Here is a 16,180-nt window from a genome sequence, read left to right as displayed (position 1 = left end):
GAGCAAGGGCTGCTACAGGTGGGCACCTGTGGAATTTGTCCCCAGACAGCCCAAAATCGCTAACTGCAGTTTCCCCTAGACAAGGGGAAATAAAAAAAGAAATTAAGAGAAAACAAAAAACGAGAAGCAAAGTCTTTGCCTGAACAAAGACCAAATAGCCTGCAAGGTGAATACTACACAGGCAAAAGTCCAGAAACTGCCTCCACACTGCTTTCAAAATTCAATTTCAAAATTGCAATAGCACTCCACACACACACACAAGGTCTGCGGCGGTAGGGTTGTAAAGGTACAGTAACAGTTTTTGAATGCAGGTAGACATGGATTAAAATAACCATTATGAATCATCCCAGGCCAGCCACAGCTACCCTCACTGAGGTTGATCTTAGTGTGGGACTGAGTGAACAATAACAAATTAAAGTGAAGGTGTTGGGTGAGCTGCTTCATGGTAACTTTCTTGCACTGTGGCATTTCACTTTGCAGCGCATTGCAGCAACTTAAAGGCACCTGAAAGTGGTGATGAAAACATATGATGGTACTGTAGTATGGTGAGAGGTCAAGTACACACAGGGCATTTACTATGAAGCAATGAGTTTTTGATTAATTGCATGTGAAAACCAAGGATTTCTCAAGTGTCATTATTGCAAATCCGGCTTTAGTCAGAAACCAGCTGAGCTGTGCTTGCAGGATGTCCAGCATCTCTAATGTAAGTGCCAGTCTGAGGTGTTTTGTAATGACTTGCCTTGTGTTTGGTGTGCCTGTTCCCAAGCACATTTAACTGAGAAGTGGTCTTTTTTTGCATCTTTCTCAGCAAGTGTTTGCATCTCCGAGCAAGCACCCGATGGACAGTAAAGGAGAGGAGTCAAAGATCAGCTACCCCAATATATTCTTCATGATTGACAGTTTTGAGGAGGTGAGTTCCTTGCTGCAGCAGCAAGTTCTGTCTTATTCTAGCCTGATTAGCTGTTTTCTTGTACATTTTGAACAAATGTTCTTGGCCATTGAGGGTCATCTTCTGCTAGATCTTATTTTATTTAACCTTCCTTTCTCTTTGATGTTTGAAATCTGATCTTGAAGGTGGATTTTGGCATCAGTATCTATGATGGGCTGAAGCATGGCAGGCTGATGTGAGAGCTGCTCATCTCAACAAGTGATTTGCAGTGTGCACTGCCTGGAGTTGGTTTTTTTGAAAGGCTGGGGTGGAACATTCTGCTCCCTTTCAATTTATATTGGAACTTCCTTGGGCATAAAGGACAGCCATGGAAATCTGAACATATTTTGACTTGAACAACTTTGCATCGAAGTGTTTTATCTTGCATCTTTGGCAGGTTTTCAGTGACATGACTGTGGGAGAAGGAGAAATGGTCTGTGTGGAGCTCGTGGCCAGTGATAAAAGCAACACCTTCCAAGGGGTGATTTTCCAGGGGTCCATCCGCTATGAAGCACTCAAGAAGGTCTATGACAACAGGGTAAGGAGCTTCTGAAAGACAACGTCCTTTGGAGCAATGGTGCTCTGACTAGATTTTTGTGGCTGAGGCTGTCAGCTTTTTGTCCTGTTAGATCAGCTGCACCATAGGCTGTCTTTTTTGGCTTTGAAGGTTAGCTGAAAGCTGCTGGTTTGGGCTCAGATAACTGAAGGTATTCAGGCTGGGATGTATTCCTTTGCTGTTTGGCATAAGCAGGGAATGTAGGGGTACAGAGTCAAGAGCATGGCACAGGAATGGACCTGAACAACAGTTCTTGGAGCCCCTTCATTTTCTTGAAAAGTCATAGGTATTTCTGTATTCAGAGAAGGTATGATTTCCTGGGAGATTTTAAACTCTGGTAACTACCTTGTAATTAAGTGTATTTTTCATCATTATATTTTGCACTCATGGCTGTTTTCAAAAGACCCCTGTAGTCTCACTGCCACTGAGAGAAGCTTTCTTTGCTTTCTACAGAAATAATGAAATACCAGCACTTTCACCTTCAAATTCAGTACTTAGTGCTGAAATCAAGAGTTAAATATAATAAATAAACTTCTCAAATGGTCTATTATGAAGACAATCCTGAGAGGCTTTTAGAAACAAACAGAAGAAATTCTCACAATATCTCCTGTGTCTCTAAATTTCTCTTTGTTTCTACCCTTGTCAAGAGAAGTCCTGAATAATTGCTCTTCTCCTTATTTTTAATGTGAGTCATTACACTCTTCCAGCAGGTGTCTGAGAAAACATGAAACAAAAGTTGTTTCTCTCCCACCATTATCTTGTGGCCTTACACTGTCAGCAGCTGGGTTATTAAAATAAATGGGAATGCAGAATCACTGAAGACAACACAAAAAGAAAGCCTTGCAATTTAAAGATAAGATTTGATGTGGTAAAGTCATCTCATAGCCTAGGAATGTCCTGACTGACCACACAGCTACTACTTGACATTATTTTATTATATGAAGTAAAATTAACTCTTCAAATATTTCATTATGGCCAGAGGCAAAACTCGAAATTTTACCATTCTTTTTACAGAACAGGAGTAATCTCTATGCTTTTGAAGATCACTTGATTTCAGTTGTTTCAGGGAAGGTTTAGATTGAATATTAGGAGAAATTCCTCTACTGGAAGAGTTGTCAAGCACTGGAACACGCTGCCTAGGGAAGTGGTGTAGTCCTGAGCCCTTGAGATATTTAACAGATGTGTAGATGTGACATGTAAGGACATGATTTAGTGGTGGGCTTGGTAGCATTTGGTTGTTTCTAACCTAAATTATTCTAGGATTCTGTAATTCTCAGTATACTACAAGCTGATGAGCATCTTGGCCTTTTCATAAACTGATGAAAATTGCACTAAATCACTTAAACTTAGAGATAAAAGCTGAAAACTTAATGCATCATTTTCACTTAGCAAAACCTTGACTGTTTTCATATTGGTGTGTTCCTTTTTCCAGTTCTCAGTTCCATTTTCAGTTCAGTTGTGCTGACTGGGAATTGAGCCCCTGTGTCTGTTGAGGGGGTTTAAAGCTGTCAGGGTGTCTTGGTGAGCACTGCAGTGCAGGTTAGCTGAGCATGGGCCTGGTTCCTTATATTTTGGCCTTGACAGTGTGGACATAAAAATGTCAGAAATGACTTGGCACAAAGTAGTGACCCGGTTGTGGGGTGTGTTTGCTGGTTTGAGGGATCTTGTGTGTGTGTGTTTAATGCTTTTTGCACTCAAATGAGTGCCCCAGCACAGGCTGCATCGAGCTGTGCATGTGCCTGCCTGTGCCATAGTGTATGGGCTGGATAAAAACCTTTAGTTTTCTCTCAGTGTGTCACTGCTAACTCTGCCTTTTGGATGGCTGAAGGAGTTGGTTCTTCTCAGAACCTGTCTTTGCCACTGTAAAATTACTTTCCCTTTGGAGATCACTTCAGATTTTAGCTTTAAATGTTTCTTAGGAATCATTATCCCCTGTGGTTCTGACTTCTTCTTAGATAACTACTTTCAGAGGATTTTATTTTCAAATTGTAGAGCTTTCTTACATGTTTTTCTCTCCTGTCTTGATGCATTGTAGGTGAGTGTTGCAGCTAAGATGGCTCAAAGGATGTCTTTTGGCTTTTATAAATACAACAACATGGAGTTTGTCCGAATGAAAGGACCACAGGGAAAAGGACACGCAGAGATGGCAGTGAGTAGAGTTTCCACTGGTGACACTTCACCCTATGGGACAGAAGAGGATTCAAATCCAGACTCCCCTGTGCATGAGAGAGTAAGTAGCAGACAGAAATACCCTCTCAAGGGGAAGCATGAGCATGCTTTGCTCCAAAGGCAGGCTGAAGCTGGGGTTAACTCCCATTGAAGTTCTGCCTATGTGTAATTTGGTTGTACTCAGTATGTGAGATGGATTCTTTAGCAGTTTCCCCTGAGCAAACCCTGAGTACAGAGATGACTGGATGATTCATGCTTCTGGAGGAGTGTTTTGTTGAAACAACAGCAATCTTGATGCCAGGGAAACCAATGGTTCTGCCTGTTTGTTATTAAAAAAAAAGTAGATTCCACTTGTGTGCAAAACGGGATTTACCTAGAAACGTGGAATTTGTGTATTATGTAGGTTGTTACTAACCCTCACAGGGAGTGGTGCTTTTAGGTTTTGCCACTGAGGAATACTGCCAACATGAGGCCTGTCTAATGCTAAAGCAAAGATCACGGATCCAGATGCAGCAGAGTGTTCATACATATGCTTAATTTTAATGCAAGTGCAGTAAAATGCCAATAGAATCACACCACAGATGCTGATTTGGCCTTTATTCAATCCTAGCCTTATTTTCCATTAACACCTTTTACCTGGTTAATGGGGATTAGGCAACCTGTCTTCAAAATCCCTGCACAGACCTTCTGGAGTCTTGCATGGTTTTCTGTGCAGTGCAGCTAACCTGTATCATTTAAAGATCTGCAGAACAGCTTCTAGAGGTCTCCATCCATGCAGGCATTGTGGGTTTTGTTTATGACTTGGTAAAAAGCAACGTGAGCTACCAGCACAGAACTCATTAATTGGGTGTTCTTGCTCTCTACCACAGAAACACAGCCTGAAGAAATCAGGCTGGAGGGACAACATGAACTCTTGTCTCCAAGGCTTCCAGTGTCAGCTGGAAAATGTCAAATTAGATTGGATAATGTGTTACCACTGCTTTTTGCTAATGGTTTTAGCACTGATATGTCTGTTTCTGGTTCCCCCCACAGTGTGATATGAAATTACTCCCAAATTAAAAACAGAGACAAGCACAGATTAGAAATGAAGTGTGCTGGGAAGAGGATCAGTTGGGTGTTACAATGCCCTTCTTTCATTTTTTTTTAATATTAGTGATAGAGGGACAACGTGGAGTGTTTCTGCACTCAGCCTGGCCTGACTGCCATCATCACTCCATGTCACCTCCCTCTGCATTTCTTTGGACAGACATGAGCAGTGTCATGTGCCAGCTCAGGGAGAGTTATGGGATTGTTAAATTGACTGTGTGAAGAAGGAAGGAAGGATAAGATAAAAGTTACTCACATCCATTAACAAAGTAGTTATCCCTGTTTTCTTCCCTTTGAAATGAAACTATTAAAATGCTGCCATCAAAGCCAGTACATCAGCACTACATTTCAGTTCTCTCCAAAACAGGTGTCCTTGGCTTTAATTGTAGTTTACTCAATGGCAACTACTGCTCTGAAGGAAGGGTGGCTCCATAGTTTTGTCCCTCACTTGAGTTTCACCACGGACAGTCCCATCCCCGTGTTTGTCATTTGGGCTAACCAAATCTTCTGAGGCACCACAGCTTCACTTTCTCCTTCCAGTATTGAAACATGACACACATGAAAGAGAGCACTGACTTCACTTCTGCCTCAGTGTGCTGGGCTCAGGCATTTGTGACCCTGCTCCCCAGGGACATTGACATCCACAGGGATCCCAGGGGACAGCCTCCCCAGTAGGAAACTGCTGCCTTGTGCATGCCTGAGAAATGAAGATGCACATTTTGAGTGTTCAAAATGAGTTGAGTATGAGTTGAGTGTTGAGTATGTTCTTGACACGTATTAAATCTCCTGCATTTCAATGTGCAAAAATAAGATTGGTATTCTTGGTGTCTAAATTACTAATTTTGTGCCATTATGGCTGTAAATCCCTGTTAAAAGTGGTCATCTGAGGAGAGAGGTTTTTCATTATTCATGTAACAGTTGAGGGTTATGATATATCAAAATATTTTCCCCTCGATGAGCATCTTGAGCTGATTGTTCAGTTTAAATTCTCCAGCCACTCTGATAAAATGGAGCTGGATACCTGTCATCATTCTGATTTTTACACATGTGATTGCCTTGTGGCTCATGGAGGGAAAACCAAGACTTTCTCCAGCATTTCTTCCATTTCCCTTTCAGGTTACTTCTTTCAGCACACCACCAACCCCAGAACGTAACAACCGCCCGTCCTTCTTCTCCCCGTCCCTCAAGAGAAAAGTGCCCCGAAATCGAATTGCTGAGATGAAAAAGTCCCATTCAGCAAACGACAGCGAGGAGTTCTTCAGAGATGATGATGCTGGAGGTGAGGGAAGTGTTGAAAGCTAAACAGACCTGTCTGGAGAGGGCATAGAGCTGTGGAAAGGGATCCCAGGGTTTCCAAGAAGGTTTGCAGAGTGGAAAAACAAGAGCTCCACATGCAGCCAGTACCTCTCTGAAAGTGAGATTTTTCACAGGCTTAAGCATCTCTTGAGGGCTGGAGCCCACAGCTCCTGAATATATTAAAACTTATTTCTTTTATGTGGTCCCGTTTGAGAGAAACTGGAGCAGAGGAGATCCTCTCCCTTTCCCAGATGCCACAGCCTCTGGGGACACTTCTCCAGCTACAGTGGGACAGGGCATGTTCTCAGTAACAAGTTCTTTGAATTCTGATTTGATCCAGAGTTGGTTAAAGATGCTGAAAAGGCATTTACTTCAACTGGCTTTGAATCAGTTCTGAACTTTACAAAGGAAAACCTAATGAGTTTGTCTGTATAACAGTCTAATGCCTTGTGAAACTCTTCCTTTAAATTCTAGTTACTCAGCAGGAAACAACTGGCAAGATGGAGCCTGACTCAGAATATAGTATATAAATCCCAATCACACCACAGCCTTGTGAGGCAGGAAACTCAAAAATGTCAAACTGCTTTTCATATGTTTAAAAACAATTCAGTCAACAAATCTGTCTGTTAGCATTGTGACACATAAACCCAAAGATAATTTCCAGATTACATGTTCTGTTTGAAGTAGTGAAGATATTGCCTATCAGCAGCCACCTTAGCTAATCAAGAATTGCACATTAAAAAAACAAGCTGAAGTGACAGTGTTCAGTGCAGATTGTGTGGCAGCTTAAACTGATGGTAGCTAATTCAGGGTTCTATCAGTAAAAACCTTTGCTCATCTTCTTTTCCCTTATTTGCCTAATCAGAACATATGTTATTTCAGATGAGATATGTTTTAGTATGTTTTACCAGGCACAGGATAGTGTGGGGAGAAGGGCAGCTTTCTCCACATGTAGTCCTGGTTTTGGTTTCTATGTTTTGGAGATTGCCCAGGACAGAACAGAGTTCCAGGTGTTTCTCTGGCAGCCCTCATGGGTTGTGCAGTGCCTGCTCAGGGTTGTCTTGCAGGGTCTGATCCTAGAATATTTAATGATAATGATAGGCATTCTTTTTATTTTTATGTCCTTTTCCTTCTAATATATTTATGGAAGTAAAATTCTAGGTTTTTCAGATATTTTATAGCATTCATTTAAAATACCAAAAAATGGTTTCTAAGTGTTTTGACCTTATTGTTCCTCATCTGAAAAATAAATGGAGGAATATTTTAACAGCTTATGCTAGGAAGCCTAATTTATTCAAAGATGAGTTTTCTACAAGGAGTAGTTTTCTGTTTGGTGAATTTCTGCATGTGATTTGTCTCCAAACAATGAATAGGAGGCTTTCCTTTTTTTTTTTGAGTTTCAGAAGTGTTCTAGTAAAGTACAACCCCCTGAGGTTTGCTGTCTCTTGCTGCCTTTGCAGATCTGCACAACGCCACCAATCTCCGCTCGCGCTCCCTGTCCGGGACAGGGCGCTCGCTGGTGGGCTCATGGCTGAAGCTGAACAGAACAGATGAGAACTTTCTACTCTATGCACACTTAACATACATCACTTTGCCATTGCATCGAATTTTAACAGGTGAGGTTTTGGCATGCATGGTGCACAGCCTACCATGTTGGGGGATTCTGCTGTTAAGACAGAGGAGCAAGTGTTTCTCTGTAATGCTGTTGTAAATAGGAATTGATTTCAATTTAGAAGAAAGTACAGATTCCAGTAAAAAATCAGTCATTTGTAAATAAGGATGGATTTTGAACAGTGTTTCAGCAAAATACGTAATTATTCCTTATGATCTTTGTGTTGATAGTCTTACAACAAGTTAGCTGAAGTTCCAAGCTTACTCTCTCTCCCACCACAGGCATTTTGGAATTCACAGAAGATGTATTGTTTCTGCTGGCATTTAATATCTGCTCAAGAGGGTGGCACAAATCCTCCATGCTGAGATACTGGCTTTGAGCTTGAACATCTTTTCTGAGACTTTATTTGTTGAACATACGGTTGCAGGAATTGGGGTATAGATTGAGATATGCAGAAGTAGGGCATGAAATTTCTGGGATGTAAGGCAGAATTTTCATCTGCCTTTTTTCCCTACTCACATTTGTTTTAGCTTGACATACTGTGTAGGCCCTGTTTCCAAGGCTTTTTTGTAATTAATGTATTTGTGTCAGTGGCAGCTTTCCAGATAGCAGGAGCGTTACATGTGGGGCAGGGTGAAGTGGGAAGGGTGCTCATTTCTCTTGGGTAGTTCAGGAAACCTGTACTAACATATTAAAATCCCAGCAACAGTGATCAAAGTATTTTTAAAATGTCTTGAGTTTATTGATAAGACTTCACTCTGACTCTTCTGTCCACACTGGATAATCACAATTCTGTCACCTTCTCCTCATATGTCAGCTGATCCAGTTCCTCAGTCATCTCTGTTGCCTTCACTGGACTCCCTCCACTGTGCTAATTCTTTACAGGTGTGGCTGGAGCCCTCTGGAACTGGGGATCAACTTTAGCTCATGTCCTGCTCTTTGTGCAGTTGTGTTTGATCAGCCTTTTAATTGTACACTCCCTTTTCCCATGTTCCTTGTTCTTTGTGTAGCCTTGAAAAGGACATCACAGCCCAGTGTCCAGATATTTCTGCATAGTGCCCTGCCATGTTGGTTTTACTGCCTATGTTTAAAATGATGCCCATGATTACAACAGAAGTTTTAAGGTTCAAATTCTGTCCCACTTGGACAATATGGAATTGAGGAGCCAAAAAGATGAAATTTTCTTTGTGGCAGCTTTTTGAGTGCAGAAATGCAGGGTTTGGACTGTAGAATGAATGAAAAATTTGAATTATTTGTACCCACAGAAGTTTCCTTAAGGGACTTGGGGATGTTCCATTTGGCCCTTCAGGAGTGGGAAATGCCTTGGCATCTCTTGTTAATGGCACTTGCACTTGTTTCCCTGGAAAAAATTGCCACTCCTGATGTTGTTTCATCCCAGTGTAAATGACAGTAGATCAGGTGTCCTCTCCACATGATGGGATATATTTGCAGTTTATAATTTTCCAGTTCCTCCCAGCTGCACCCTGGTTAACTCAGATTTGAACAGGCAAAGCTGTGTATTCGTCGTGTTTTAGATTCCTGGTGGGCTGTGCCACAGTCCACACTGATGTCTTCATTTCTTCCTTCCTGGCACTGTGGCTGCTTCCAAGAGCCTCTTAAGTTGGCTGTGTCTCTTTGTTTCTCTCCCCTGCCCAGATATCCTGGAAGTGCGGCAGAAACCAATCCTGATGACATAGCAGAGAGCGGGCACTGCCTTGGAGCCTTGTTGCCAAGTGCCTATCCACAGCGGTTCTCCGTGCTAACACTACCACCTAGTGTCAGCAGCGGAGACCTCCGCAGGAAACAGGGAAGTCCAGGAATACCAGCCGATCAAAAGTGCCTCTTTCTTCCTTCCTCTGCTGTCACACACCGAATGCCCACATCACTGGAGTGTTTCTGACTGGAAGAGGACTTTCAGCAAGATAAAATGAGAAGGGGCTGCGTTTAAACCGAGTCAACACTTTATGGACAGTTTGCTACTGTGTTTACTTTATAACTAAGAAGCCAACAACATGTACAGAATGTGTTAAACTTTATACTCTTTGGGGGAAACATTCTAAGAATTTCATAACAATGTGCTATTGGACATTGCTCCATAGACTCTGGCCATACCCTCTCCTCGTCTGATCGAGCGTGTGTGTGCGTGTGTGTGCGTGTGTGTGTGTGTGTGTGTTTGGGGAGAGAGCAGCTTCCTGCTAAGGGAACAAAAGGAAAAACATACATTGCTGTTTTGGTATGTGCAGCAGGTCAGGTCACAGCTTAAAAGAGGCTTGAAATGTTCCCATTTTCCATGTGTCAGTGTTAGGACGGGTGAACTCTGCTGACAGATTTCCGTATCTACCAAAGAACAGCAACAGTTTTATCCTCAAGAACTGGCTGAGAAAATGAGCCAGTTAAAAGAAGGCTAAAATGTGCTGCTATAGTAAAGCTGAGGTTCATCAGTACTAATGCTGCTTGTCTTTCTCTCAGCTGAGTCAATACCAGTTTGAGTCTAAAGTGAAAAAAAGGGAGACTGTAATTCGTTCTCCAAAGGCCTAAACCCTTACCAGTAACCCATCCTCCTGCATGCACTGGACTGGAGAGTTTGTAGTTTTCCTTGCAGTACCCTTTGTAGCCAAGGAGGGCATGGGAGCTGCTTTATGGTCAGGCAGCTTGCCCGAATTTTTCATCTTTGGTTGTTACATGCTGAAGCACAGAGAGCTTTCTTGAAATACAAAAGGTGGAAACACAATTCTCTTCTGAAAACTGAGTAAAACTTGCATAGTGGGAGGTCTGAAAATGGTGTGTCAGGAGCTCTCAGGAAAACAGCCTTATGTTTACACATGAAATTCAGCTCTCTCTAAACAGCAAAACTGCTGTCCTTGACATTTGAAAACAAAATGATTGAATGCTGAGGTTACTGTGCTTTGGCTGACTATTTCGATGAGAGCCACTACATACTTGGGTTTGTTTAGGACCGCACAGCAGTGGGAGGGGTGGCATGTCCCTTGGGGCACGTGAGACTCCAGTGCATGCACAAAGGGAGAGCAGAGATGCCATTTTTGTCACTTTGCAGACTCTGAGCACCTAAACCTGATGCTGTGGCACGTGCTCTGAGCCTGGACCTTTGTCTCCCTCATACCTGGTCTTTCCCAAGTGCTTTGTTGTTACTCTCGCAGTAGCATCTAATGACTAAAACTCTCAAATAGGACTTTCTGCTTTTTTTCCTCAGGCTAGATTCCATGGAAATAGCTCTACTTCAGCATAAAGGCAGACCAAATTTGCCCTTCAGCCCAACCTGATGACTCCAGCATGGTAAGGAGGTCTGTCTGTATTTGAGGCCAGGCCTGGAACCTGTCACTTTAGCACAGCATGGCAGCCTTTCTTACACTGACAGCATGAGTGTATGACAGGGACAGCTGACCAGTTTCCAGTTGGCTTCAAATGTGTTGCAAGGCGTTAGAAAAATGTTCCCTTTGTCATTACCAGCACACCCACCTTTCATGCTGCAACCTGGGAATGTTGCCTGTGGTCTGTGTGGATGTGAGGGTGTTTCCACCATCCAACCTGGCTGCCCCAGGCTTTCCCCCTGAGCCCGGGGAGAGGTGGAGTCCTCACTCAGCAGCTGAAGTGCCCTCTCAAGGAACTTGCCAGGCAGCCTGGGCAGGTACCTGAGCTCCCACTGTGCTGTTCCTGGCATCAGTCAGTGCAAATATTCTGTCTTTGCCCATGCTGAGGATCAAACCTCTCCTCAGCTAGCAAACGAGCCTCTCAATGTGCTCCTTACTCTGCGCTTTCATACTGCTGGACCGGGCAAATCAGTGCTTGGTTTTCCTTCAAATGTTCATTGCAGAGGGAAGGGAGAGAGGGTCACATTTGTGCTAATCGTGATAATTGACACCTTTCAGTCAGGCAGCCAGAGGAACAATGTAAAAAGGAAATGTATCCAGATAGGAGCCTCGGTGGTAGGTGCCTGAACACTTCTCAGTGGACAGGGATTTGTAATGCTCCCTTGATGTTGTGTATTATGTTTAGGTGGCTTAACTTTGTGATTCGAGAGACTGAGAAAATCTTGCTGTGTAAGATTTCAAGGCAAATTTTCAGTTTAAAAGCAGTGCTATGGAAGGTACAGTTTAGATCCTACGTCTGTGTTTCAGGAGGTATCATCTGCTTTGTTACATGTATGTGGTTGGATTTTGATGTCTAGTGTTTGAAGGACTGTAATGTCCTGAAAAAAGTAAATTTATTTCTTGTATCTTGCTAGTGGGATATGCTATAGGTACATTGAAGACTCACCTTTTCTAGTAGAAAAGGACTACAAGTATGCCCTCATGGACATCCATGGAAAATAAGAGGTCAAAAAGTCTACTGAATGTCAATAGTGCTTTTTGGAAGCAAAGATTCTCAGTCATTCCTTCTTTAAACTGTCTTAGACTTCTTATGTGTAGTCAGTGTTTCCCACTTTTTATTATCAAACTCCACATTTTGTTCTGCTTTTAAACAAACCCTGAAAATTATACTTGTTTGTCCTTGTGTGGACAGACTGACAGGGAATTCTATCAAAAAGGGTATTTTGGGTCAGGATGACACAGCTGGACCCTCAGCATGCTATTGCACTACATCAAAAAAGAAAAGTGAATGTTAGTAAGAGCCTCTCACCCTGTTAATGTGGAGGAGGTTTCATTCTGTAGCTCCTAAGCAGTAAACTGGGTTCAGCCCCTGTTGGCCTTTGAAGCAATGGCTGCAGATGGAGCTGGCGTGTCCTGCAGTGTCTCGAAGGCTGTTTGGCTCTCAGTGTCTTAATGCTTGGAGCACAGTGGATTTCATCAGTGCTGATGTTTGAAGATGCAGCCGTTTACAAATTTGGGGAACCTTGCAGAACAGCTCTCTTTCTTTTTGGAATTCTGCCATACCTCATTGCTGAGTTAAGTCCTTCCATCCTTCTGCCCGTTCACTCCCCCTGGAGATCAAGGCTTACCCATTGAGCTCTTCATCAATGTTGTATATTGATTATTGATAGATGTCAAATACAAGGATGTGGATATTTTCACCATGACAAATTTTTCACTCTATCAATTTAACCAGTATAAAAAGCTTTGTTTTTCTTTTTTTTAAAGAAAGCTCTTAAATCAATTATTTTGTGTTAGCTGATTATTGCTCTGCCTTAGAGACCACCATGTATGTGAAATTATGTTCTCCTACTGCTGGCCAGGACAAGGCAGATTCCAAATCTCCTTTTAAAAGAAGATGCTTTTAGAAACTCTATGAGTCTTTCAGCTGTCTTGGCTAACCCAGTTTGTGGGGGTTCCTGTTCCTTCTCTTTTTATTCTCCTGGTCTTCATTGTTTACAAGGCTTGGGCATGTTAGGCTCTGGATTGCTGTTACTATTTTTATAGTTTTCTATTTCTGGGCATGATGTGCTTTCCAGAAAAGAGAATTGTTTGCACAGGTGGCTTTTCATGGTAATATGTTTTTCCCAAATGATGTTCATTATTTAGACAGTGAAGTCTTTGGCTCTGCAGAAAGATTTCTTTCAGCAGGCCCTCATGTACAGAATCCCATCTGGTCACTGAAGTTCTGTATGGATGTGGAATCCAGGGAAATAGACTACTCTTAGACTATTGATCTGCTTCCTGCCAGTCATTAACTTTTCCTTTCTGAGATGATTCTTGTCCTGTATTTTGTAGTCTGAAGCTTCCATATTAAAGACAGATGTAAGATAAAATCTTCAGAAGTGCCTAAGCCCTGTTGTTACCCAGTGGGGTTTAAGAACAAATTTTTATTTAGGAAAAGAATTTATTAGTCTTAAATTCTATCTGTGTTGTATGTAGCAGTGTCAAGAAATGACAAGTTTATAGTTCTTGGATGAACAGTGTCTCTCATATGAACTGACCCTTTGTGTTTGAAAGACTCTCATGGTTTCCAAAGGTCATGGCTAAAAGCTCTGTAAAGTGGATTTCCTGTGGTCACAGCAATCAGATGTCTGCAAATGCCTTACACATTCTGCAAGGTATGACTGCAAGTGTGTGGTGCTGCTGTGTAGAAACTCTGTGTCTAAAATAGGTACGGTAGAATCCAGTTAAAGGCATTGTGAAGTAAGTAACTTTTACACCAAACCTTAAACAAAAGAGTATTTTACACCAGAATGTAGCTGTTTGGATGCTTGGTCGAGATGGTACAAGTCTGCAAGCAGGTTGCAATGTTGAACGTTCTCTGTGTAAATATATAAATATTCTCAGCCTAATTTTATCAGCCTAACACATGTTGCATGGTTTGGGTTTTATTTGCCTCATCGATCATTGGTGTTGCTTAAAAGGTGATGGGTTGAAAATTGTGCTGGCACTGTACTGAGCCATTTGAACAAAGAGCAAGGAGAACGTTGTGCACCAAAAATAAAGTTGACTGTGCTTATGGCAGCAGTGAAGAAAGTGTTGGACCCTGCAGCAAATAAACAGACCTCTTTAATGACCATGAGCTCTGTCAGTGGTGTTTTCTCTCTGCTGTGCTGGTGGTGTTGGAGTTTGGATGTGTGGCAGGCACCAGTGGTGGAGCAGTGCTCCGTGGCACTTGCATGGGCTTTGCCACATGGGGACTCGTGTGGCACAGTGGCCTCACTGCGCTTTGTTTGCACTTGGAGCAAAGCCCAACTTCTGGTTCTGCCACAGAACCTCTGAGAAGGGGGAAGAAGGTAAAAGTCACTGTAGTCCTGAATTGCTTTACAAAAGGTTTTCGTTCTTGCCTTTAGAACAGCCCTTCTAAACTGACCTGTGGTTTGCTCTAAACTTGATTATGTAGTCATGAATATTCATGTTTGTGCAGTATATAATAGTGAGGACTGTTGGCTGTAATGGTTTCTTCCTGATGAATTCAGGAAGAACTTCAATGTGGGCTTGTGCATTGTCCCAAAAATGAGATTGTGTTTAGATCTGCACTGCTTACACTGCCTTGAACTGTGTGCACTAGCAGGGATCTGCCTTGATTTAAAGACATGAATCCTCCCTCTCCACTTGATTTTTGTGACTAACATTTCACAGTAGAAGAAACCTTCAGGGGATTTTTCTGTCTAAATTAGTTGAACACTCCTTGAACAAATGTTACCAACTATGTCCATGCTGTTGATTTCATTTCAAAGAATCCCAGAGCAGGATGTTTTATGAATCCATGTGGAATGTAACAACATTTATCCTAAGCCATGTGTGATAGCTCAGAGACGTGTGGCATATTAGGGAGAATTAAAACACAGAGCTTAAGGAGAACAGGATGTCTCAGTTCTTTACATGGATATTTGAGCAGATTGTTGGCAGTGTTGTTTTGTGACTGCTCATGCAACTGGGCAGGAATCTTAGCTGGCTGGGAAATACTAAAATGTGGCTTTGAAACAAACTGTGATTTTTTTTGTTTTCCCTGAATGCTTTAAGTTGAAAGGTTTCATAAGCAGCCATAACGGAGATACATTATTTAAATCAGTGCAAAAGGTAAAGAGCAGCAGAACCTCACAAGTGGTGGTAATAAACCTCCCCTGCTTGGTTAGTCATTCAGGAGTTTGGACAGGAAAAGATTTGCTGGTTTGGGTTTAGTTTTTAATCCAAATGCTGAGAAGAAAACACTGTCATGTACATATTGAAAAGCTTTCCCACCTTTACTGAATTAATTTTTTGAATATACTAAAAGACAAATACGGGACTAGCAGTGTGGCAGTACATTTTGTACTGTACCCTGTGGTGCTCCTGCTTTGGGCAGCCAAGTTAACTCATGTTCTTTTGTCCTGGACTGTTGTGTTCTGCCTGGCCACACCTGGAGAGATCCTCCCAAGAAATACTCTAATATTGCTTGGCACACAAGTTTACCATCAAGGTCTGATTATCCAGAGTAAAATCCCACTTTGGAGATTAAAGGAAAACTAGGCATCTATGTTAGCAGTTACTTGTGTACTCTTCTCAGAAGAGTTGTTCCTGAAACTTGTGATTGAATTGCAGAAAGCAAAGGAGTAAAATGAAGGAAGAATATGGGTCTGATTTTCCATTAACAGTGTAGATGAGAATTTGGGAGGAGCTGATGCTCCTTAGTTAAGAAAACATTAAAATACATCAAGGAAAATACGAGTTCATTCAAACTCTGTCCCCAGCTTGGTTCCTCACAGAGGTAAGTATGAGATCCAGTGATCAGCAGAGGGGGCTGCTGCTGCAAGCAACTGGTTGTACAATTAATTTTATTAATGTGACGTTCTACACTCAAAATGAAAGTGATTCACACCAGACAAATGAATCTTCCATTCATTTATTCACATTGTCCATGGATTTTTGTACATGTCCTCATTGTAGCAGAACTAATGAAAACATTAACATACATGTTATGTAAAATTTAAGTTTCCACTGAAAAATTCAGAGCATTTTGAAATCTACTAACAACTAACAAATCATCACATTCAGCATCTTCATTGGATTTAGACTAGCTCATGCCACTTTAGATTGTTTAATGTCAGGTAATTTCTGCACACACGCACCAGCTACAAAATTTTATCAAATGCAAATAAGTTAAGGCATCAGAAAGGAAG

General features: G+C 41.9%; 1 protein-coding gene across 2 annotated transcripts in view; it reads left to right on the top strand.

Moving 5' to 3' along the window:
- KIAA0930 (KIAA0930 ortholog) overlaps positions 1-14,095 on the top strand; it is a 45,286-nt gene extending 31,191 nt beyond the window's left edge. For both annotated transcript variants that reach the window (XM_063395284.1, XM_063395283.1), the window contains exons 5-10: positions 809-910; positions 1,326-1,466; positions 3,520-3,714; positions 5,856-6,018; positions 7,496-7,651; positions 9,304-14,095. In XM_063395284.1, coding sequence (XP_063251354.1) covers positions 809-910; positions 1,326-1,466; positions 3,520-3,714; positions 5,856-6,018; positions 7,496-7,651; positions 9,304-9,344 — 798 coding nt within the window. In that variant the 3' untranslated portion in view covers positions 9,345-14,095. The remainder of the gene's footprint in view (positions 1-808; positions 911-1,325; positions 1,467-3,519; positions 3,715-5,855; positions 6,019-7,495; positions 7,652-9,303) is intronic.
- Positions 14,096-16,180: the final 2,085 nt, after the last annotated feature.

The sequence above is a fragment of the Prinia subflava genome, chromosome 4 (genome assembly GCF_021018805.1).
Source record: "Prinia subflava isolate CZ2003 ecotype Zambia chromosome 4, Cam_Psub_1.2, whole genome shotgun sequence".
Lineage (NCBI taxonomy): Eukaryota > Metazoa > Chordata > Aves > Passeriformes > Cisticolidae > Prinia > Prinia subflava.
The sequence above is the reverse complement of the archived record's forward strand: the minus strand, read 5'-3'. Positions and strand labels throughout refer to the sequence as shown.